Below are 19653 nucleotides of genomic sequence, written 5' to 3' on the forward strand. Positions count from 1 at the left end.
AGACCCTCTACCAGGGTTAACACTCAAAATTGGTGTTCTGTGAGATAGAGACTGGACCTGTGATTTAACTGGTACGGGGAACTCCTGGTGAGGAAGCTCCTTCCACCAGTATAAGTTGGCATCTTCTCTGCAGCGTGTAGTCTTAGAGAGTTGCCTTGGGCCCTGAGAAGTCAAGTAGCTTGGGCAGGGTCACAAAGCCAGTAGAGGGTGAGATTTGTCCAGGTAGGACTACTTACTCCCAGTAACACCATTACGGGCTCAGAGACGGCAGAGCCACACTCCCAGATTGGAGTCCAGCCAGACTAGCCCAGGACAGCTCTCACCCGTAATGTCCCTCCAGCTTAAACCAGCCCTCCTACCCCTTACTCACTCATGCCATCCACGGATCAGCTTCTCTCCTAGGCACATGGAGGATAGGGCCTATCTCCTTGAACCCAGTTGCCTAAGGCTCTGAGTCAGAGCAATACACACTCCTGTAAAGACAAGTTGAGGCTGATAATCAGAGGCAGTCCTCTTAAATCCTTTCTCTCCCTTTCAATCTCCCTCCTCCCCTCTTCTTCATGCCCTCAGGCAAGTGCTTGTCCTATAGAAGCTCTCAGTAAGGCAAATAGACAATGGGTTCAGTCACTAGCATGAGAAGAACCCCACTGCTGGTTTGCACAGCCTTACTCTCACAGCTGCCCAGTTAACCCAGGTTCTAGTGAAGGCTGTGCTACTGATATTGATTGATTGTGTCATCATGGCGGTATTTTGATCATGAGTTCCTAGTTCATGGAAGTAAAGCCCATCTTAGCTCAAATCATTCTAGGACTTTGCCACTCTTCACTTTGTACCTTTATTCATATCTATAATTAAGTTTTACTTCCCTCACCTTGAAGGAAAGGAATCGTTTTCCCACTATTCTGGATGCCAAAACTTAGGTCAGAGCCTAAGAGGGCAAGTGACTTCTTCACGATTATACAGTGGCACAGATAGGACCAGAACCCAGGTCTTCTAGATCAGTCATCTCTCTATTAGACCCTGCCCCTGTCCTCCACTAGAGAGACTACTGGAGAGTCTGCAGCTCATGCCAAGAAGTATAGATTTCGTTTCACCTCCTCTCACCCTGTGTCGGCCCCTCCTGTTCTATAACAAACTGCCTAGGACTTTTTCCTGGCTCATATTTACAAGAGAATGTGATAAATTCTGTATTGATCCCTTCTGTTCCACTGTAAATTTTGCAAAAGATGATTAAATAGTGCAATAGAGTCTGCAGGCATTGTGGCTCAATATGTTGTGGACCAGCATATCGACCTTCACAATCCAACGGCAGCCAGGCCTGGGCCCGGCCGCCCCTGACCAGTAATTAAAACCCTGAGAGACTGGGATTGAAAATCCAATCATATCTCTGTGTCCAGCTTCCCAGCCTCCCCTCATGACGAGGGCAATAAGGTAACAGTATGAGCCCAGTTATGTCTGTACCAAAACAGTCCCTGTAGGAGTGAGTCTGGGGCTGTCCTGCTGACTGTATTACTCTTCCATGATACTACAGGCATTCAGAATTGAGTTTATAAATAAAGAGCCCTATCCCAGCTAAAGACTGGGAGTACACCGTGAAGAAAAGATGAACAAATCCAGCTAGTACTGTAGTTCACACGTTTATCCCAGGCTTATTTTGTAGCTTCCATTTGTATAGCACTTTGTGGCCGTCTCATTTGCTTTTCACAAGAATTTTACAAGATAGGATGGACAGATAAGGAAACTGAGGTCCAAAAATGCAGGAAGTGAGTTTCTAGGTCTGAGAGTTAATAAACAACAAAACCAAGAGTAAACGTGGTCATATCTAATACTCCAAGGTGGGCCAAGTACTTTCCTCACAACAGTTCTAAGTCATCTTCCAAGCCGATACCATGACACAGCTTTCTCCTTGTCTCATCTCATTAACTAGTTCCAAAGTTTTCTTATCATTAGCCTGCATTGCGTCCTACTGGAGCTCTAAAATCACGGCCCTCCTACATATTAGACACTTAAGACACACTGACAGAGGCATTGGACCAGCACTTGCCTTGTCACCAGGGCCCAGGGAACTCCTTTACTGACCAGCAAGACATTTAATTCACTGTCCTAATTCCACCGTATCCCAGCACATTGAAAGAGACAACAAGCCTAGTAGGGAGAGTTCTGGCCCTTGAGTTAAGGACCGTGTTCATATCCTGCCGCGACTCTAACCAGCAGGGTAACTTTGGATAAATGCCTCCTCCCTGTCCTCACCTTTAAAATGTGCCTCGTGTCTGCATTTCCTACCTCAGACCAAATGTCACATTGTATATAAAAAGCTTAGAAAGCCTTTAAGCATTATTTCTCCCTCCTTTTTGTCTCTTCTAGACTTTCTTATTCTTTGATTTGTGACCCTTAGACTTTATTCCTTCTTTAGTCTCTGTATTCCTCATAGAATTAAAGCTGCTAAGAGACCTATTGAGTTCCCTCTTCTACACGATGTCTGTAGCTCTTTCTCTGATCCCCTTTTCTGCTGTGCCTCACTCTTAGAAGTCGCAGTGTCTGTGAGCGATTGGACAGAAGCATTGCCCTGTGGTAGAAATTTTCCTGTGTTCCTGATTGAGCAGTTCATTATTACCCTTTTCCCTCCCCATATAAATTGTTAATGATCCTAAATCCCCTTCTAACTCGTAGTCTTGATCCTGTGATGTCCTCCTCGTTGTTGGTGTTGTTTGTCCTTCATTCTCAAAGAGGACCATGACATCAGGGTGATGTCATGACTTGCACTGAATTGGATTTAAGTGAGGCAGAGCTGTGCAAAGTCACCAACCTTACTCTCTCCTCCAGAGCTATCTGGGTCCAGTGTAAAGATGTACATCAGGAAGACTGGAGATGGCCCTGGATATTTGAGGCAGTTGGGGTTAAGTGACTTGCCTAGGGTCACATACTACTGAGTGTCTGAGGTGAGATTTAAACTCAGGTTCTCTTGACTCCAGGGCCTGTGCTCTATCTATCCATTGCACCAAAATCTCAGAGTTATGAGAAATGTCAGAGTTCTTTAGTCCAGCCCATATCTGGGCAAACAAGTATCCATCTAGCCCATACTGAGAGAGCCTATCCACCCTGGGACAGTTCTTACTGTCAGAGCATACTTAAATCTACCTCTGGAGTGTCCCCCCCACTGCTTGAAGTTAGGACGTCTGGGGCCAAGCAGAGCAAAACTAATCCTTCTTCCCACTGATAGCACTTAAAGTGGTGCTCAGGTCCTCCTCCTTCAGGCTAAACAGATCCACTTCCTGAAGAAAAAAAATTGTTAAGTTTTATTATTGTCTTTTGTTTTTACATTATAGGCATTACCCTTTAAACCTCCATCACAACTCCCACCGAACCTTTACTTTACAACCAACCTCATCCCGTGGTATATACTGCATTCTGTATCCATAGTCCTCACCTCTTTGTGGAGAGAAGAAAAGATATCAGTTTTTCAGAACTAAAATTGTTTATGACAGTTCATAAAGTATTTTTAGTGCTATCATTTATATTATTATAGCCATTATATATATTTTTTTTCTTTTGGTTCTGCTTTCTTCAGTCTGCATCACTTCTTGCAAGTTTTCCCATGTTTAAATTCCTCATGTTTTGAATTTTTATTATATAATAGCATTATATTAATATACTACAGTTTCTTCAGCCATTCCCCCATTTTGTTTCCAGTTTTTGGTTACCAAAAAGGATACTGTGATTAATATTTTGTTACATGTAATACCTTTTGGCCGTTGACTTCTTTGGGATTTATGCCCAGTAGTAGAACTGCTGGGTCATGAGCTTAATAAATTTAATCTGTTTTTCTCCCCTAAGTCCAAACTGTTTTCCAAAATGGTTGTTTGAACTCACAGCTTTGCTAACATTATGTGTAAGATGCCTATCTTCTCACAGGCCTTCTGATGTTGACTCTTTCCATCTTATACTATCTTTATCAGCTTGATGGCTGTGAGGTAACACCTCAAAGTGGTTTCGGTTGGCATCTCTCATATTGTTAATGATTTAAAGCAGTCTTTCATATGATTGTTGGTCATTTGCATTTCTTCTGAAAACTTCATATCTTTGACTACCTATCTTTTAGAGAATGGCTCTTGATCTTATATTTGTGTATATCTTGAATATCAAACTTTTATCAGATATTTAATGCAGGTCTTTTTCCACCATTCAATATGTTATCTTCTTATTCTTCCCTCATTCTCCACAAATCATGTGTGAACTGGTATTAAGCCTCTATCCATTGTGGTCGCTAGCCTCCAGAAACACCCCAGTTTGTCAGCGTCCATCCTACAACATGGCAACTGGACCAGAATACCTTCCCCCACAGCAGGGTGCTAGCCGTTCTGAACGCTCTGCGTCTCTGCACAGGGCCTCAGATTACATCCGCTCCCTGACTGCCATGTCCCAACAAGATCACACCAGCACAATGCAGTGCAAAGGCTGGTGGTGGAATCAGGAGGCCCTGCGTTCAAGACCCAGCCCTGACCTTATTGCTGGTGAGAACTATGCAATATCACTTAACCCCTGCAAGGCTGTTTTCCTCATCTGTGAGATGCAGATAATGATACCTTCATAATCTGCCTCAAAGTGTGCTAGAAGGAAATCACTCTGAGTTCTAAAGCACATTACAAGCTTTTACACATAATCATTGTTGCCAACTTAGGTGGAACATATAGTTTGTCCCCCAGAGCCCCCAGATCCTTGGTTTCTAGCCATGCCTGACCCCTTTTATACTTATCCAGTTGCCATTTTGAATCCAGTTGTAGGGCTTCATATCATTTACCTCCCTTCAGTTTCTTCTTAGTAGATTGTTCTGGTCTGTCAACTTCTTTTTGTTACCCCCCACACACACACACACCTCCTCCAGCTTTGCATTATCTATCCATTTGATAAGGACATCCTTCACATACATACATAGAACAGTTGACAGTAAACAGATTTACTCCCGTTACCTCATTTTATCCTCACCTCCACTCTGAAGCAAACAAGTTTGTGTTTCTTAAGAAGTTCTTAAGCTTGGGCCCTAGCTATAACAAATTCTCTACCACCTCCTCAGAGCATGACATTTATGGCTGTCTTGGGAATTAGTCAGCTGGCATTCTTTGTCAGACCCACTGGTGGACACTGTGGAAGGTAGAAACCAAAGATGTCAGTGAGTGCCCTGCCCTCCAGGAGCTCACTCACAGTCAAAGGGCAAAGGATACCCTTCAGCCTTGAGAAATCCCTTCCCCCTGCAATCCGGAGCCTGAGAAGGCCCAGGAATAATAGGAGAGACATTTTTAATCTTTATGAATCAGTGTGTGAAGGAAAGAGTTGAGGACTAGAAACCAGGAGAGCCTTGTTATAGCCCTGACTCTGCCAGTGACGCTTGGCAAGGGCTGCCTTCCCCTCCTCAGCCTTCAGTGTCCCCAACTATAAGACCAGGGAGTTGAACTGCTTGGTCTATAAGGTCCCTGCTTTCTCTGGTTCAGTGGGTGGGTGTGTGAATCATTTCGCTACCCCCAGAAAGCTGTGTGGTATGAGTGGGCCACACAACAAGCCCTTTGCATCATACTTTTACATGATTTTTTAGGATAATTTTATAAAAGGGGGGGGTGGTAGTTTGGAGCCTAATGGGATTGTTACCAGCGTTTCTGGGCAATGCACTGGCACTGACTTCTAAACTGCCATGGACTCTGTCTGACCCCAAGCCTGTGTTAACAGAGGTGTGGTGTCTGGAACAAGGGAGACGAGATCCCTGCAGTAGTCTGCCCTAAACAGACCCCCTCAGAATTCTGGATCCCATTTTAAGAGGATCCTTGAGAGGCAGCTTGATTCAGATAGAAAGAAAGCCAGGCTGGAAAGCAGGAGGAGCTGGGCTCAGGGCACTCCACCCCCCCACCCCCACCCCGGCACAATGTGCTGGCTCTGTTGCCCCAGGTGAGTTTCTCAAACCTCTCAGGCCTTTAGCTTTCTGTCTATCCACTAGGCAATACTGCCTCCCAAATCAAAGGATACAGTGTTTGTGAAATGTTCCGTAACCCAGAAGCCCTGGGTAAATGGCAACTATGTTATTGTCAATAATAATAGTGTTAATGCTTTTGACAAGCTAAAGGATATTCATAAGAGAGTGCCCAGGATTGTGAGGGAATTTTAAAACCATGTTTGATCTAGGGAGGGGAAGACTTGGGTTAGGGGTGGGAAATCATATCATCTCAGCCTTCACATAGCTACGTAACTGTCACAGGGAAGAGATCAGATTTGTTCTCTTAAGGAAGTCCAATAGAATGAAGTCCCTAACAGTGAGGGCCATTCAGAAGTGGAATGAGCTGCGCAGAGAGCAAGGGAGGGAGCTTGTAGTCACAACACTGATTGACCAGGCTTAGATGCTTTGGGTCTGGGATTCTAAGCTTCTGAGCTTTGGGTTGCCTTCCCCAGTGATGGACTGAAGGCTCTTTGGGAACTAGGGCCAGGGCTCCTGCCAGAGAGCAGACAGTAACTTCCAATGGCCTCGTTTAGCTTGGCTAGGGGCTATGGGCTGGGGGCTGGCAACAGACCCAGGGGGTGGGGAGGGGAGGGGAGGAAAGAATAGGAGAGGGATGGCAGGGAATAGTCAGAGTCAACCCTCATTAAGATCCCACCATAGCTTCCAACATATAGAGGGAGGGAATAAATAGTATGTTGCTCAGGTCTCCTTTTCTACATGTCTTTTTTACCTTTAGACACTTCTTGACAACTTCCTATTTCCCTGGGGATTAGTCCCAGAGGGTCCATTTCCAGGACAAAAGAGTGCTTCTCTTGTTGGGGAGGAAAAAAGGGCTCCTCAGGGTGTATCTGAGGGTGGTGACAGGTTGCCAGACTATGCCTAGAGAATTCTCAGAAAAGCACAAGAATTTTATGCCAATACAAGGGACCAGGAAGTATTGGCAGGGGGTGCGGGGATTGCCATGCCCAAGATTCTGGAGTTCCCATCAGAGTCTGAGGGGAGATGGTGGCAGTGGGTGGTAGTAATGACAATGGTTCAGGGTACCTGAAAGCTGACGCCTGAGCAGGCACTTAAAGGGAAAGAGGATCTTTTCTATTATAATTCTAAGCTTAATTGGAAGTAAAAAGCAAATATTTAAATTTACAAAGATCTAGAATCCTATGTAAAGCTCTTAGCCGATTACTTTCTCTGCATCCCCTTCTGAGTCCATCTTTTTAGAAATGCCCCCTTGGAGCTGGGGTATACACTCTCCTGGTCCAGCTGTGCATCATCACATCTCTTCAGAGTGCTCTGTCCATATTTCTGTGTACTCTTCATAGTTGTCATCTTATGGACAGCTCATAGGCCAAAATCTGTTCAGCTCTTCTTCCCCTATTGGCTACATATATGCAACAAAATGTAGAGTAAGAGGATTGGCCTTGGAGTGAGACAAAATCTCCTTTCCAGTCTCAGATGCCAGTTATCAGCCATGAGCAGTCCCTTAACCTTGCTGAAGCCTTCATTTCCTCCTCTGTAACCAACATATAAAAGTATCTGTATTATGGGAAGGAGGCTATTTCTCAGGAGTGATTATGTCAAAACTAAATGTATTGATAAAACAGCTACATTATTCACCTTGATAGAGTTAACGGTAGGACCAAGCAATTAATATAGTTAAAGCTCTTTTCAAACCTTAAAGCACCGTGTTCACTGTTTGTATGTTGTATGTTATCTTCTAGGATTGTTTTCTTTATTCCTCTCCAGCAATATGGCAGTATTGTTTCCTAAAAGCAGCTATGAATGTTTGGGAGTATAGGTAGGTTTCCTTGTTTCCTTTTTATGATCTTTTTTTTCTAGTAAGGTCTTCGCAATGGAGTTGCTGGGCCAAAGAGCATGATCAGCTGTGTGATTTTTATTAAATATTGCCATGGTGCTGTAGGAGAATGATCTCCCTAGGCCCAGATGAGGAGGAAATACATTCCAGGTCAAGGAAGAGCCTGTGAAAGACAATCAGGGAGCCACTAGCAAGCCTGTTTGGTTGGAAAGTAGAGGGTGAAAGAGTCCTGTCAAGAGAAAGAATAGAGAGGAGAGAGGAGAACCAGAAAAGGAGTAGTGAGAGGAAGGGCAGAGACAGGAGACTGAGCAGTACAAGAGAGGGTAGCTATGTTGCAGGAACCCCAGGGAATTAATGTAGGACCAGACATCTTTGTAACTGACCAGCATCCAAATGTCCCAAGGAGGAAATTCCCAGGACTGAAGAGGTTCCTTCCCATTGGCATGCTCATTCTTCCTTAACTTTTCACTTTTATTCTCTTTTCCTTGTTCCTTCCCCTTCTCCTAGCCTCTCTCTCCTTTCCCACTTAGTATTCTATATTAGGAAGATCCCCTTTATACTGACCCTAATTTTTCTGACTAAAGATAGGGAGACTCATAAGAAGGCTGCTGCCGTACTCCAGGTGAGAAGAAATGAGGTGTGTGTTAGATTACACCTATAGGAGTGGAGAGGAGAGAATGGTGAGCAAGACTTTGGAAAGGAAGAACTCACAGGACTTGGTAACTGGATAGATAGAAGAGAAAAGGAGTACCAAAGATGGAATCATCAAGAGTTTTGGTGAGTCCAAGGTAACTTAGGGAGGAAAGTGAAGGGTTGAGTTTGGGACATCTTGAGTGCTGGAGCAGCAGGGAGAATTAGGGGATATCCAGGAAGATACACAGAAGTAAGCTAGAAACACAGTTACCAGAGCTTAAGCTCTTAAGTCTAGAGGTAGAGATTTTATAAATCATCTTCATAGAGGTAATAATTGAAATTTGGAGATTGCTAAGAGAGAGAATAGAGGGAGAGAGAAGAAGCTAGAGGAGAAAGTCCTGGAAATCACTGGCATGTAGGGATTTGCAGAAGAAGAAATTGGAGCCAACAATGAAAAAAGAAGTCAGAGATGTGGGAGAAGGATCCAATGAGATACAGTGTTTATACAGCACGTAGCCCAGTGCTTGACACATGGTAGAACCTTACTCAGTGCTTCCCTCCTTCCTAACCAAAAGAATGCACATGTAGTGGAAGCCAAGGGAGATGAACTTCATCCCTCTTTTGCTTTCTCTTGATTTCCCTGATGGGACTTAGGAGCTGCTTTTTTCTGTGACAAGGAAAAATCGGAATTCCCACAAAGCCTTTCTCTCACTTTTTTACTCCCAGCTGTGGGACCAGGCTTCCTTTGGCCCATGCCTACATAGAGCAGCGATAGTGGGCACAGGTATAACCAGTCCCAGGAACACACACTTAAAACAGAAGTTGAAATGAAAAGTCCAGGCCACCCCAGAATCCAGTTTATCATCCAGAGCTCCAGCCATATGCCAACTAACTTCCCAGACAGATATAAAGATGTAAATATAATAGAGAATATACACATAGAATATAGGCAGCTAGGTAGCACAGTGGATACAGCACTGGTGCTGGAGTCAGGAGGACCTGAAGTTCAAATCTAGCCTCAGACACTAGCTCTGTGACCTAAGGCAAGTCACTGAACCCTGTGTGCCTCAGTTTCCTCACCTGTAAAATGAGCTGGAGAAGGAAACAGCAAACTACTCCAGTATCTTTGCTCATAACTGAAACGACTCAACAACAAAAATACATAGAATATATAGAGAATTCTCTCAGAATATATGCTTATGAGAGAAAAGCATGATCCTTAGAATAAGGAGCCCTGGGTTCAAATCCTGCCCTTGCCACTTAATCACTGTGTGACCCCGAACAAATCACTCCACCTCTCTGAGCCCATTTCCTCCTCTGTAAAATGGTGGTAATATTTTGCACACTACCCAGCCCACAGGGCCATTAGGAGAAAAGCATTTTGTAAGCCTTAAGTGTGAGTTACTGGGGCGACTAAGTGGCACAGTGGATAAAGCACCAGCCCTGGATTCAGGAGTACCTGAGTTCAAATCCGGCCTCAGACACTTGACACTTAACTAGCTGTGTGACCCTGGGCAAGTCACTTAACCCCCATTGCCCCTCAAAAAAAAAAAAAGTGTGAGTTATTATTCTTCTCCCCATCTTATGGAACCCAGGTCCCCTAGCTAGCAGGGTTGGAGCCCTCACTAAGTAAAATAACCCCCACCAGCCAAGCAGGGCTGGGAAGTGTCCAGAGAAGACTCTTAGGGTGTATGGAAAGAGGGTGGGGATGGGGAGAGTGTGATTCTTTTCAGCCACACAGAAAAAAACCAGAGGCCACCAACCCTGCCATCCCCCTCCCACCTCCATAGCTGAAGCCCTATTGACAGTTACCCAGAATCTGAAGGAATTCAAGACAAATGGTTAAGAGGATGGAGTTAATAAAATTTGAAAAATTGAGGCCTGTCACTCCACTAAACTTTTTTCAATACCACTGACAGAAACATATTTCCCCAATGAGTGACCTTCCACAGCTGCACTGGGCGCTTCGTGCCGCTGTAATGCTGGGAGTGAACTAGCATGCTATTTATCAAATATTATAAGCTGGGACATACTAATATGGAGGGGGGGCAGCAGGCCCCACAATGCCTCAGGGGCTCCAGGTGCGGGCCCACAGCCCAGACAGCTAGTGGGAGGTGACGAATGGCTTCTGATTCAGGCTGGAAAGGTTGGTGTCCTCTCCTGAGCCTCACAGGAGGTCAGCACCCAGCCCACTGGACCAGCTGCAAGGCCTCAGGGGTAGATACGCAGGGAGGTCAGGATGGGGCACAGGAGAGCCAAGTGGCCACAGCAGGCGGATGGGACACACCACCGTTATTTATTGGGCTGTAATGGTTTGTGGCCGTTGGTCATAGAGGTGAAATCGATCAGTTGTAAGAGTCAGCATCTATCAATTATTACAGCAATTAGTCAAGTCTTCTGAGCTATTAGTAGGGGGTGGGGGAAAGGAATTAGGTTGATATTGGAACAGGTTGTCAATAGAACCCCCAAAGCCCAAGTAGCTTCTGCATCACCCTAAGGATTCAAAGCCTTAGAAAACTTTACCTCTTCCTTGAAAGGGTGACCACAGGATGTGGGGTTATCACCTTGTTTCAGGGGTCACTGCTTTTTCCCAAAAAGCTCTGGAGCCTCTAGCCAGCCTAGATGCAGTGATATCTTACCTGTCCCTCTCTTGTTCTTGATGGGAAGTGACAAGACTCATGCTAGAAATTACTTGGTGGCCAATGTTTATGGCACACATTTTTCATTCTGTAGGCAAATATAGATCACTGACAGCCCTTGTTTGATAGAGCTAATCTCCCTCAGCGTTTTCTCCTCTTTCCACCATCTCTCTCCAGCCCCTGTCTCCTCCTTTCCCATTTCTCCCCCTTTCCTACTCTCTCATCTCTCCCCATATTGCCCCTTTCTTATCATCACCCACCCCAGCTCTATTCTTCTTTGTCTCAGGCTTTCCCTCTCCTCTCTCTTTCCCTTTTTCTCTTGTCTTTTACGTCATTGTTTCCCTTTTCTCTCAACTGTCCTCTTGTTTTACTGCCCTTCTCTCTCTAGCCTTCACCTCTTTCTTACCCTCCCACTCTCCCTGTTCCATACAGTTTCCTCAGATATAACTGATATCCTTTCCTGCTTTGAACTTCACCTGGGAACATAGGGAGGAGTTGAGGTAAAAGAGGAGTATTCTCTTGGGGGGGCGGGGCGGTAAGCCCTAATCATACCTCAGAAGCCTAGTAACTATATTAATTCTGGGCTCTTAACTAGTTCCCTAATCTCTTCATTGGTTGGACTCAGCACCTCAAGGGCCCTGTGCATTAAATGTTGCTTGGCCTGAAGGAACCAAGAGATCAAAAGAACCAGGAGAGGTTGGGAAAAGCCAAGGAAAGAGGAACTTTGAAGAACTGAGGCATCAGGTTCAAGTGTTATTGACAGGTTTCTTAGACTTCCCAGGACCCCTTCTGTCTCAAGTGGATTTTCTCCAACCAAGGCCCTCCAAATGATCATAACAGTCTCTTCACCAACCTTCACCACATCCAATCTGTCCCTCTCCACAGAGGCCTCTTGTCCATGGGAGGAAGCATGGCCTAATGGAGAAGGTGCCAGGCTTGGTGTCAAGAAGGCCTGCATGCCAGACCCACCTCTCACACTCAGTAACCTGGTGACCAGAAGCAAGGCAGTTATTCCACCCTGAGTCCCAAGGTCCTAGTCTGTGAAATAAGGATAATGGCAGTCGTCAGGGTCTTTGAAAGGCCCCAATGAAATATATGTATGTAAAGCAGTCAAGAATCTTTAAAGATGTATATGTGTTACAAAGATGGTTCTTTTTCTTCTAAATTGGAGAATGAGAGGGAGGGAGAGAAAATAAATGCCTGCTGATTGAGAAAAGAAAAGAAAACAACAAAAAGCTCCATATAAATGTCCATTTTTATTATTAGGTGGCTGTTATTTTCACCCAGTGAAATCACAGTCCTGTCTCTCCTGGGTCTAGTCCTGTGTCACCAATTACAGATTAAACCTTTATAACTGACTATTTGATAGGTAGCTCAGATTCAACATGTAGAAAACAACCTATTTGCTTTTCCCAAAAACCGTCCCCTCTTCTGACCTTCCCAATTGAAGACTATGGGCACCGCCAATCCTTCGAGTCATCCAGGTTTGAAATTTCAGCAGCATCTTCACCTCCCCTTCCACTCTCCATTACCCTTCATAGTCACTCAAAGCTTGTCTTTTCTTTCTCTACAGCATTACCCACATATGTCCCCTCCCACTCATACAGCTACCACCCTAGAGTTCAGGCCTTCGTCACCTCTCTCCTGGACTATTGAAGTAGCCTTTCGTTTGGCCTTCTTTTCTCAACTCTCCTCCTGCTCTAATCTGTCCTACCTTCACAGCCACCAAAGTGATTTTTTTTTCCAAAGCCTGTATGAGGAAGCCATCTCACTTCCCTGTTCATTAAACTCCAGTGGCTCCCTATTACCTCCAGCCTCAAATATAAAGTCCTTTGTCTGGCACCTAAGGTTCTTCACAACCTGGCCCCTTTTCCCACCTTTGTAGGCTTCTCACAGTCTACTCCCCTCCAAGGTTGCTATGATCCAGGCATACTGGCCGACTTGGAGATCTTCACACATGACACTTCATCTTCTGTCTCCATGCCTTTGAACTGGTTGTTTCCCATCCAACTGCCAGCTCTTAAAATCACTGGCTTCCTTTAAGGGCCAACTCAAGCCTTCTCCAAGGAGGCCTTTCCTGATCTCTCCAGCAGCTAGTACCGTACCCTCAGGTTGTCTTCCTTCTGTGTTTATTTTGTATGTTCTAATTTATAAATATCATCTGCCCCATTAGAATGTCAGATCCTAGACAGTTTTTGATTTCTAGTTGTATCCTTAGCGCTGGACCTGGCACAGAGTAAACACTTAATAAATGTGTGTCTCCTGACTTGGTGTCAGGAGACCTAGGTTACTTACATTCTATGTGACCAGGATCAAGTCACATAACTGTACTAAGCCTCAGTTTCTTTATCTGTAGAACAGGTAAAATAAGAGTTGTATGCAAAGCACTTTGTAAACTTTAGAGTGCTATGGAAATAGACATTTTTAGAACAGAAAGGATCAGAGACTTAAAGAAAAGACTTCAGAAGTCTTCTAGTCCTACCTGGGAGTTTTACAGGTGAGAAAACTGAAACGCAGAGAAATAATGTCACTTGCCCAAGATCACAATAAAAATAGGTATCAGAAAGGGACGGGGGGCCAAGGAAGCTAGGTGGCACAGTAGATGAAGCACTGCCCCTGGAGTCAGGAGACCCTGAGTTCAAATCCAGGCTCAGACACTAATTAGCTGTGTGACCCTGGGCAAGTCACTTAATCCCAATTGCCTTCATTTTATTTTTTTTGTAGAGAGAGAGAGATAGAAATGTGGATCTCAGAAATGAAATTTGAACCAAGATCCCCCAACTCCAATTTCTGCACTCCCTTCAATCTCTCCTTCTCTACTGACTTCTTCACTACTGCACTCAAATATACCCACGGCTCCCCATCCTCAAAAAAGCCTCTTCACTTGATCTGTTCATCCCCACTAGCTGTCTTTCTGTGTGTTTCCTCCTTTTTATGACTAAACTCCTTGAGAAGACCCAGTAAGTGGCTCTCCCTCCCAGTGATTCTTAGAGCTATTTATCCAGTCCTGGCCTCTGCCCTGATCTCTGGTCTCACATCTCTGTCTGATAGACATCTTAAACTAGAAGTTCTGTACACATCTTAAACCCAACATGTCCAAATGGACTTCATTATCTTTCCCACTAAATGCTTTTCCCTTCCAGACTCTCCTTTTACTGTCAAAGGCACTAACATCCTCCCAGTAACCTAGGCTCATGTCATAGGTGTCACCCTCATCTCCTCACTCTCATCACTCACATCCTGTTGTTTCTACCTTCATATTATCTCTGCCATACGCCCCCTCCTCCAGGTCCCATCAGGGCGTTCTCAAAGGTTCTGTCTTCGAGGCCTCTGCTTTTTTCCTGCATACTCACTCCCTTGGCCATCTCAGCTGCTCACATTCAGTTCAGTACCTACTTGATAAGCACCTGCTGTAATCAGAAAGCCTTGTATTCAGCACTGGGGGAGATATATTTTAGAAAAGATAGGCTTCCTACCCTCATGACACTTAGAATCTCATAGCAATTTATGACATAGACACCTATAATTATGTTACTAGTAATGCATGATCAGTCCAGGTTGCAGCTAGGTGGCTCAGTGGATAAAGCACTGGCCCTGGATTCAGGAGGGCCTGAGTTCAACTCCGGCCTCAGACACTTGACACTTACTAGCTGTGTGACCCTGGGCAAGTCACTTAACCCTCATTGTCCCACCAAAAAAAAAGTCATGATCACTCTATCAGAGATGAACAAAGCAATACATTATGGCTGAGGGGAAAGGCCATCAGTCCCAGTTGGTGAGGGTTGGGGCAGAGGCTTCTTACATGATGCAGTGTTAGAGTTGTGCTTAGAAGTCAAAAAGAATAAAGAGGAAAAGGGATTAAGACTTGAGGAAGCCAAGTTTTCTGCAGTGTCAAATGCAAAGAGGGGACAGGTCTAGAAGGGTATTCAGAAGCCACTGTGTTGGCTCAGTGACAAGTCAGTGGATAATGACTCTGGATAGCCACTTCAGCCACAGGGTCCATGGAGAGTTCATCGTTGGGCCCCACTGAAAGGTCCCCATGTGGTGGCTTGGGTTTTTTGTTTCTTATCAAATCAGTAAATATTCACTAAGTGACTGCTGTGTTCAGAGCTATGTTCAGCAGTGCTCTGGCAGTGATAGAGATGAACAAGGTCCAGTCACTGCCCTCGGGGTTTGAACCCTCTTAGAAAGGAACATGACACATGAGAAAGAACCCTGGGCAGGAAAGCAGGGTCTGCAACCCTAGCCAACTTATCTAGCCTCTCGTCCTTAATTTCATCTCCCGTAAAATGGGGGTAACAATCACCACAACAACAGATGTAATTCACTTTATAAATGTGAACAGTTCTTATATTATTGTGCTGTCAAATCAAATGGTTAGCACAGAGTTCACAGGGTAATTTGTAATTTTCAAATGGATGACATAGACGTTCTTAGCCTGACATTCAAGGCCTTCCATAGATGACCTTGACCCAGCTTCTTAGGCTGTGATGTCCCATATCTTCCTATAAGAATGTCCTTGTTCAGCATCACTCCTGGTCCGAGTCCTCCTCATCTTTGCAGGTTCCAGTCAAGTCCTAGCTCCTCCAGGAAGCCAGCCCCAGCTACCCTGGACACCAGTGTGTTTTCCTCTTTCATTGACCGGGCTGCCCATGTGGCATTTAGTGGATGTTATCTCACATTGTTCATTGTTGTAACATTCTAGATATGGGTAGGTCCTTAGAGGGGATCTGATCTAACCCCTGCTCTGTAATGGTGTATGACCCATTTTTATCTCCGCCCCCAGCATAACCAGGCACAGGGCCCTGCCGTCAGTATTCCCTTGTCACAGAGTCACTGATGGGCTCCCCTGAATCTCCTGTCTCATTCATTCCCAGAGACTAGAGGGCCCCTTCCTCCCTGAGAGCTGCCTAGACAACAAGGGTTTTAGTCAGTCAGTGTCCTGCAGGCACATGAGTTCCTGGAGCTTAGCCTTAACAGACAGGGTGCTATCCATGCCCCAGCACTCCACATCAGGACATACCAGCAGCAAAGGCAAGAGATGAGACCTGAAGAACAGCAAGGAGTAGGCAGAGCAGGACCTTTATGCCCTCTCTCAGCAGATGTGACTAGTCCTCGGGAAGGAAAACTGTGGCTCTCTGTATTTGGGTATATATGCACATGTGTGCACATCGGAGAAAAAAGTGGGCTGTCGGAGAAAGACCGCTAGAGCCAGAGGGCACTTCTGCACCAGCTGGCCAGCCAGCAATTCCACAGAGTTGTATTGAGGTCCCAACATGCTCAGTGAGGGGGGAAGATCCAGAATTTGGACAGGACGTGGTTCCTGTGCTTCTGGAGCGGAGTCAGCTTTACTTCTCCAGGGCTCCGTTTCTTCACCTATAAAATGAGATGATAGGGCAGCTAAGTGGTACAGTGGATGGAACACCAGGACTGAAATTGGGAAGACCTGAGTTCAAATACAGCTTCAGCCACTTGCTAGCTGTGTGACCTTGGGCTAGTCACTCTGTTTGCCTCAGTTTCTTCATCTATGGAAAGTGAGCTTGAGAAGAAAATGTCAAACCACTCCAGTATCTTTGCCAAAAGTCACACGTGACTGAAATGATTGAACAACAACAACAAAATGAGATCATAGTTCTTCCTTCACTGAGTATGTGAGATAACAGAGTACCAAAAAGTACTATATAAATCAGAGGTGACCCTGATTTGGAGTTTAAACTCATCTGCAGTATTAATAAATGTTAACTTTTGTTTTATGTAGGGGTTCATGAGTGGTTTGTGTACTTGTTTACACACATATGTTCCCAGACACATACAGTACATGACCCCCAAGAGTTGGGCCATAGCAACTAAGAACCCCCAACTCTCCTCTGAGGAGGTACCTGATATAGGGAAGCCACCACAGCCCCAGTAAGGGTCTGTAACCTTTGGAGACCTTTTACCTCCCTCCTCGTGCCCAGCTGACACCAGTAATCATTGCGTTTCTCTGATCTCAGACTGTTGTCCTTTCTCCAGGAGCCAGCCCCCTGCAGTGTAATGAAATGGGTCACACGCCAGTGGACTATGCCCGCGATGGTGAGGTCATGAAGCTCCTGAAGGCCTCCGAGACCAAGGTGAGCCCTTGATAAGGGGAACAAACCTCTTGTGCATGGTATGGTGAGAGCCTGGCCTGGGAGCCGAGGGCTGCTCGATCCTGGCTGACAGAGGCCTTTCCCTGCTTGAGAAAACCTCAGAGCTCAGAGATCCCCATCTCCTCCTGAGGAGAGGTATCAGGCAGGAGGATCACACCGCTACAAAGGCTCCCCCTTCATTTCCTCCTCCCAACTCTCAGCCCCTTCAGGCTTGCCCCAGCACCATGCCCTCTTTCCTGGGCCGTGCTGAGGAGTCCCCCTTTTCTTTGCTAGAGTCACACAGTTCTACACTTGACTGTCTCCCACACTGTCCTGTTCGGCCTTTATCTGTGGATTTCATTCTCCTACTCGGACCAAGAGCTCCATCAGGGCAGGGCGCCCCACCCCATCTCTCCCAGGCTGCATTTCTCCATGTCCCCAGCCCTCAACTTAGCTGTGTGCAGAAATCAGCCCTGGTTGTTAAAGGCCTCATGGTATAATGCAAGGAAAGGCTCCCTCTGAGCCCAGAAGACCTGGGCTCAAACCTTTCTTGTCACTTAGTAGCCATGTAACCCCAGGCAAATCATTTTTCTGGTCCTCAGTCTCCTCATTTGCAAATTTAGAATGATAATACTTGCACTATCCTGACTCAGAATAAGAAAAGTGCTCCAGAGCGTTGTAAAAGTGATTGACATGTTACTAAAAGACTGTATCTTGCACTGGCTCTGTTATTAACTCACTCTGTGGCCTTGGCCAAGTCCCTTCTCGTCTAATCCTCCATTTCCCAGAATTCCAGAGTTGGAAAGGCCCTCCATAGCCACCTTGCCTAGCCCATACCCAAAAAAGAATTCCTGCTGTGATATAACTGCCCACTGAGTCATCTGGTCTCTACTTGAAGACTTCCACTGAGAAGGAATCCACTCCTTCCCAAGGCAATCCAGGCCACCTCTGTAGGGTTCTAATCACTAGGAATCCTTCCTGATATCAAGCTAAAACTTTCCTCTTTACAACTTCTGGCCTTTTGTTGCTCCTAGTTCTGCCCTCTGAGGCCAAAGAGAACAAGCATAATGCCTCTTCCATGGAGACAGAGAGGTAGCACAGGAGATGGCACTTTGGGCTTGGGGTCAGGAAGACCTGAGTTCAAATCTGGCTTCAGTCATCTACTAGCTGTGTGACCCTGGACAAGTCACTTAGCTACTGCTTCAGTTTCCTCAACTATAAAATGGGGATAATAATATCACCTATATTTCTGGGTCATTGTGAGGACCAAATGAGATAATATTTTTAAGGTGTTTAAGAAGCATAATGCCTGGCTCATGGTGGGTATTAATAAATGCTTCTTCCCTTCCTTTTCTTCCTCCTTTCCTTTCTTCCTTTTAAATGACAGCCCTTGAGATCCTTAAATACAACCTTTCCTCATCCCCTGAGTCTTCTTTTCTCCAAAAGAACATCTCCATTTCTTCTAACTGATAACTTCTATACTTAAACTCATGGCCGGTCACCATCCTGGTGGTACCAAGTCCTATGGTCCCTCTTCCATTCTCCAAGATCTTTCCATTGTCTCTGACAATGCCTTAGCAGTCCCATTTGGCAGTTCCAGGTAACTTGAATTCATCTGAGATGATGTATGGATACATGGAAGACCTGAGTTCAAATCCTGCCTCAGACAACTGTGTGTCTGTAGACAAGTCACTTAATTTCCTCTGCTTCAGATTCCTTCTATTGAAAATGAGGCTGATAATAACACCCACCTCACTGGGCTAGTATAAGGATAAAATATATAAATATATATACACATTTTATAGATAAAAATATATGAAGAGTTTTTGTGTTCCTAAAAGCACCATAGAAATATTGGCTGTTATTATTCACCAAGGGCAAGAATTCCTTCTGTTAACATCACTGAGAAAAAAAAGGTCACCCCACCCTCAGATGACCTTCAGGGTCAGAAAACCTTCCTCTTCTTGGGACCGCCCATTTCACTTTGGGTAGCTGTGATTACCAAGAAGTTTTTACTGACAAAGAGCCTACATTTGCCCCTCTCTGCCTTGTGGACCAAGCAGGACAGTGTGGTCTCTTCTCTCCATGGTAGCCCTTCCTGTGTTTGAGCCGTCCTGTTTCCCCTGACTCTCTCACCTCCAAATCCTTGGTCAGCCCTGCATGCATCATGGACTCAGGTCCCTTGGCTGTCTGGATTGCTTAGCTCTGGATACTGCCCAGCACTGAAAGTACTCCAGATGTGATCTGACCAGGACAACACACAGAGGGGATGGCCACTTCCTTATGGCTGGAAGCCATAATTTCCCTAATGCAGTTCCATATCACATTAGGTTTTTTACTGCTGTATCACTCCCAACTCATAAGGTCACTAAATTTCCCAGATCCTTGTTTGGTTTTTTTCCCCCAGACGAACTTCTTTGTCAAATCATGCCTCTCTCATCTCATACTTATGAAATTGGTTGTTTCAGCCTATGTGTAAAA

General features: G+C 45.2%; 1 protein-coding gene across 2 annotated transcripts in view; it reads left to right on the top strand.

Annotated features, from left to right (window-relative positions):
- CLPB (caseinolytic mitochondrial matrix peptidase chaperone subunit B) overlaps window positions 1-19653 on the top strand; it is a 190186-nt gene that overhangs the window by 114242 nt on the left and 56291 nt on the right. For both annotated transcript variants that reach the window (XM_043993018.1, XM_043993019.1), the window contains one exon: window positions 17078-17175. In XM_043993018.1, coding sequence (XP_043848953.1) covers window positions 17078-17175 — 98 coding nt within the window. The remainder of the gene's footprint in view (window positions 1-17077; window positions 17176-19653) is intronic.

Source organism: Dromiciops gliroides, chromosome 3 (assembly GCF_019393635.1).
Source record: "Dromiciops gliroides isolate mDroGli1 chromosome 3, mDroGli1.pri, whole genome shotgun sequence".
Lineage (NCBI taxonomy): Eukaryota > Metazoa > Chordata > Mammalia > Microbiotheria > Microbiotheriidae > Dromiciops > Dromiciops gliroides.